At 44.8% G+C, this 5,730-nt stretch overlaps 1 protein-coding gene across 1 annotated transcript in view; it reads right to left on the reverse strand.

Moving 5' to 3' along the window:
• Positions 1-5,730, reverse strand: part of MYRFL (myelin regulatory factor-like) — a 148,570-nt gene that overhangs the window by 31,205 nt on the left and 111,635 nt on the right. Inside the window, exons 14-16 of the mRNA XM_012810094.2 lie at positions 4,834-4,997; positions 4,147-4,210; positions 468-553 (exon numbers count right to left, since the gene is read on the reverse strand). Of these exons, the coding sequence (XP_012665548.2) occupies positions 468-553; positions 4,147-4,210; positions 4,834-4,997 (314 nt within the window). The remainder of the gene's footprint in view (positions 1-467; positions 554-4,146; positions 4,211-4,833; positions 4,998-5,730) is intronic.

The following is a 5,730-nucleotide window of genomic DNA, read 5'->3' on the forward strand; positions in this document are numbered from 1 at the left end:
GCACACACGCACAGGTGTGCGTGCATGAACACACGTGTGAACACATGCACACACGCACAGGTGTGCATGCATGAACACACGTGTGAACACACGCACAGGTGCACGCATGAACACACATGTGAACACACATGCACAGATGCACACACATGTGAACACATGCACACATGCACAGATGCACACACATGAACACACAGAAGGCACAGTTTGCTGTTAAAACAGAGCAGTGGATTGAGAAAAAAAATTGTCCATCTCATATTTTAGTACAGAAAGTCTGTTTTCTTTTCTTCAAAATATAAGTTTAAAAAGGGTTCCCTCACCTCTAAGCTATTAAAGGTCATTGCCTGGTCTAAAGGGCTTCTTGTCTTCAAAGCAAATAGGAGATCAGCTCCCCATTCATACGTGAGAAAAGAAAGGTGGAAAGAAAAATATAAGAGCTTGACATAGAATAACATTAAGGTTTTTCTTACCAAAATGCCATCACAGCAATTAAAGTTATAACCAAGGTCTGGAAAAGCCAGTTAGGACACAACCGTCTCTTTCCTGAAAAATAAACCTATGAAAAGGTTCAGTAATGAGCAGTGATAAATCAGCGACTCTGACAGCGAGAAGGAAGCCTGAAGACTTGCTCCCAGCAGTGGGCTGCTGCTTCTGGGGGTGGCTGGTCCCCCAGCTTGCTGCTCCTCTCTTTCTCAGCTGCCCCACACCCGCCTGCCCTGGGCCACAGCGCTCTCCCTGCCATCCTGCCAGGCAGTGGCCTACGGCTTCACTTGGCACTTACTCTGCAGTTTCCAGAGAGAAGAAAACCTATGAGACAAGATGTCCCTCTCTTTATAACAGGATACTTAAAAATCAAAAGATCTTCAAGACATGAAGGAATAAATTCTAATGGAAGAATTCAAGGATCATGACAAACCACAAAAAAATTCTTACGGCGTGAAACTCCACTAAACACTCCTTAAGTTACATTAATAACGTCAGTGTCGAGTTCCTCCACATATTTACAAGGATGGCTCTGGACCTGTGTCTTATTTATTCGCATGTTCACTTAACAGGTATTTATGGAGCACTGTCCTGTACAGCACTGTCATGAGCAATGTCAGTACATTCTCTATAGTGGGAGTGAGACAAACTCTTAGGACCAATACATCCTGGCTGAGAACCGGCTTATGGGAACAGGCCAAGAGCTCCAGGACAGACAGCTGCGTAAAAGGCGGGGCGTCTGGCTGAAGAGGTAAGAGGTTTTCTGCCCACTTAAATAAGGGGCCTCTTACATGTGAGTTTCCTACTAAGGCCATAGCCGGTATCACGCCAGCTTCCTTCTGGGGACACAGGGTGGAATCATGCTTGGTGGTGGAAGCATATTAGAATATGATGGTAATTAAGAAGTAGCTTAAGATTAGTCTTTGATTTAATTTCTTGGGCCGACTTTCCGACTAAAAGAAATTGCTCTTCAATGTAGTAGTGGGGGAGTGCTAGGATTAACTATACCTTTTCTAACCAGTACAGAAACCCTTAGGGCTATTGTTAACTGAATCAGCCGGAAGTGCAGCCAGAAACCACTCTGGTTACCAAAAAGCCCATGGCTGTTCCTGCATCTTATTAGAACTGTCCTGAGAAGGTACTGCACCAAGAAGGAACTCAGAAAAACATATTGGATCAATTGGAATAAAACAGGATTAGTCTCAGGACAGGCATTTCCCCTCTAACCTGTGCCCATAGCTGCTGGGACAATCCTTTGACTTAAAATAAGGAAACGGCCTAAGACCTGGAGTCAGACTTAGAGTTATCTAAGTGTCAGTGATCCTCATTTCCCTTATCAATAAGGTAGGAATAATAAAATAATTCCTTCTTATTTTTCAGAGTTACTGGGTAGATCCATGTAACAGCGTCATGGTTCTCTAAATCAGGGGTACGAAAAATTACCATGGAGCTTGTTAGAAGCCTAAGTGCCCTGGGAAGTTGTGATTGACTAGGTTTTATTTGGGAGGGGGGGGCTGGGAATCCGTGAGAGGTAAGAAAATGAAAAGTATGTACACGGGTTTGTTCTTTCCCTCCTTCTCCTCCTCCAAATACTCAGTGAAATCTCACTTAAACCCTGCGGACCTCCCCGCTTCACTCTGACCCCTCCATACAGGAGAAACCGTGCACCTTTGCCTGGAAATGGAGTAAGAGAGGAAGGAAGAGGAAGCCTATGTACTGATGAGGACTAGTGCAGCAGAGCCCGCCCTTCCTCTGGAAAAGCTCCACCTCAACCAGCACGGGGGCCGTGTGGAAGGTGGGGCAGGGCCCAGCCGGCCTCTGACCCTCTGGCAGTGCCATCAAGTGCCCACAGCAAGCACTTTGCTCATAAACACCCCACCCAACTCCAGAGCCCCACTCCCCACCCACACCCTCGTAAACACAGCAATGACCCAGTGACCACAGAGGCCCCGAGGAAAAAGGGGCACCCAAGAGGCTGGTGGTGGCCTGGAAAGGGCTGAGCTCTTCCACCCGGACAGTGCAGAGGGAGCGAACACTTCTGGCGTCGTATAAGCTCCTGGGACTGGTCTGACATAAGGCCAAGTGTAAGAATCATGGAAATGGAGAGTGTGGAAACGTTAATAACAGGAACACGTGTCCAGGTGCTCTACTTGCACTGATTTCTTTAATCCTCACAATGACCCTCAATAGCTTTATGGGGCAAAAGCTTTTCTTATCCCCATTTTACAGATGGGGAAAAGGAGGCACAGGAAGGCTGAGTCTTTCACCCAAGATCACACGGCTGATAATCAGAGAGCCAAGATTTGAACAACAAAAAATAGGCTCCAGAACCTGGGCTCTTAACCACAATGTTAAGTGGCCTCCTTTTTTCTGTCTATAAAGGAAAAAGAAAAGGAAACTAAATAATTTAGAGATTATTGTTATGATTCAAAAGGTCAAGGCTTAGCAAGTGGCCCCCATAGCCTGATGGGCCAGGCAAAGCAGAGCCTCCCTTGTATTTCCAGCCTTGTGGTCCACGTCCTAACTCACTCCCACCTGATCCTTCAGGGAAGCCGTGCTGACTCCCAGAGCTGCGTCCACACCACACTGTCTGCACCTCTCCTGCAGCCCCTGTCGTATCTGGCCAGAGGGACTCTAGCTCTCAGGGTCAGCTCCTAAAACCCCCAGGTGCTCTGAGCCTCTGCAGTACTGACCCACAGCCAGGTACGACTGCTGCATGTCTTTTCTTCTAACCTTTCCTGGCTGCGCTGTAATTCCTTAGCAGAGACCAAATCTGACTCAGCTTTACCTGCTCCCACAGAGTGGGCTGGAGGCTGGGAGTCGAATGGGCCTATATAAGGCCTGTGTTAAGTCCTGCCCTTTTCCACATGCCCAGGGCACTGAATCACTCGATGTTTTTAATTTAAATTGTGAGATGTCAGGGACTATCTGCAGACTGGCCTCTCCACTTGTACATTCATTTGACAAATATTTCTTGGTACTACTGAGAGCCACTCCCTAGCAGCACAGAGTCAAGAAGGCAGACGCAGGGCCTGCTCTGTGGACCGCAAATTCTAGTTAATATTCTGAGATAATGTTCCCTTACTGGCACTTCTCTGTGATGAAGAGAATGTCCTTCAAGTTCACAAATGATTACCCTTCACTTTCGACTGTAAATGTTATCCTACATAATAAAAGCTCTCTTTACTCATCAATCAAACCATCACATTCTAGCCTTTGCAAGTAAGTGAATACCTGTACCTCCATTTGCATATTTAGAAATAAATATCAAAAGGAAAGAAGGATTGGAGGACTGACTGAAGTTCCTTTAGGATTTCTTCTGAAGCCAAAGGTTAGGGACTAGGTGGGGTCAAGGCACACACAGACGTCGCAGCCCACAGTCAAGTGTGTGTGAAGCTCAGGAATCTCGTCTGATGGGGACAATACAAAGGAAACTGGCAGGTAATTCTGAAACAGACATGTCCTGTGCTCCCTCCCCAAACTTCTGCTCTTTAAAAAGCTGGTTAACATCTATCAAAGGGTCAATATCTAAATGCCTGACGGCAGAAGGATGCCACCTGGGGAACCTGTCATCAGACAGAGGAGTAAGAAAAGCTCCATCAATTTCTCTAGAGACTTTTTAAGTAGAAAATGTCATTTCTTTTCTTCATAAGTTTGTCTATTTACCTTGTTGGGTTTTTTGTGAATGGCTCTTCTTGGAGAAGATGTACTAACAGCTCGGCTAAATTTGCTTTAAAAGAGAGAGAAAATTGGTTACTATTCAAATACCTTTACAGGAGTGATAGGACAGAAGCCCAGGCTGTCAGTAACTCAGCAGTGTGACTCTCCTGTGTGACACAGTGATAATTCCAATGAAGCAAAGTCAAGACAACTGAGAAGGGGTGTGTGTGTGTGTGTGTGTGTGTGTGTGTGTGTATAAGCATAAATGAATCGTTAAACCTTAGATTTCTTTTTTTTCAAAACTAGACCCCAGGAAATGTGCATTTACTCCCTTAAGCAATACACAATAATGAAGTTCTAAGTAACAGTGTTCTAAATTTAGAAATTGCCACCCTCCCCACTAAAGGAGAAGTTACCCTTTTGCTAAAGTTTGCACTTCCTATATAACAACTGCCACTAAACAGACGCCTCATGTTTTGTTTTATTCTTAAAGCAGCAACAGAAAATATAAGAAAATCATCCCATAAGACAATTGTGTTCCAAAATATTCTTCATTATCAGAAAAACAAGGACTTCATTATCAGAAAGTAATAACGATCACCATTTGATCAAAATGACCATTTAGATCGATCTCATTTTGGAAAGAGCCCAGTGTCTCCGTTTCCCAAATTCCCGTGAAGATCTGAGATGTACCTGATTGAGCTGGCTTCGCTGGCTGAGGACTTCCAGCTGCTGAGCCGCTTTAGCCTTGCCAGCTTTCTGTTCCACACTTCTAACTCTTCTATTCGTTCTTCAAGGTTGTTAGTTAGTTTGCAGAGCTGCTTCACGGCACCTACATTTTCCATAAAGATCTGGTCCTAAAAAGGAAAGTCATACAGAGTGCGTCCATTTACAGTTTGAGACCACCAGGGAGCCCTCAGCCCCCTCCGAGGTGGTGGAATACACCATTGAAAGTGGCTATCTCTGCACACATCCTCAAGTTCATTCAAGATAAATCTGCAGAGGTTTGCAACGTAAAGAGGGCTTGCTAAACTGATGGCTGTGTAGTAAAATGCTTCTGTTCAATTTGTAATAAAATGGAAATATGTCCTTGTAACCCAAAAAATGGAGCTGAAGGACATTGTTGAGTTTGGAATCCAAAGATTTATTTTCAGTGGCCATTGTGCTATATTTAAAACTCATAAAAAGAGAGTCAGAACAGACTTCCGAATGTTGATTTATGTGTTCAGCACCAGACCCCATCAGAAACGTTTCCAACTTTTGCTGGCAAACTGCACGCCGGATTGCTCAGGTGAAGGAGGAAGGAAAACCTACTTTTTTCCTCTGAATTCTGCCATGTACTAGATGTGAGACCTCAGATGAAACATAATAACCTCTCTGGCTTCAGTTTCTTCATCTACTAATGAGAGGATAATATTTTTTTTTTTTTTTGAGACAGAGTCTCACCATGTCACCCTGGGTAGAGTGCCGTGGCATCACAGCTCACAGCAACCTCCAACTCTTGGGCTTACACGATTCTCCTGCCTCAGCTTCCCAAGTAGCTGGGACTACAGGTGTCCACCATAATGCCTGGCTTTTGTTGTTGTTGTC

Source organism: Otolemur garnettii, unplaced genomic scaffold (assembly GCF_000181295.1).
Source record: "Otolemur garnettii isolate 467f Iridium unplaced genomic scaffold, OtoGar3 scaffold00125, whole genome shotgun sequence".
Taxonomy (NCBI): Eukaryota; Metazoa; Chordata; class Mammalia; order Primates; family Galagidae; genus Otolemur; species Otolemur garnettii.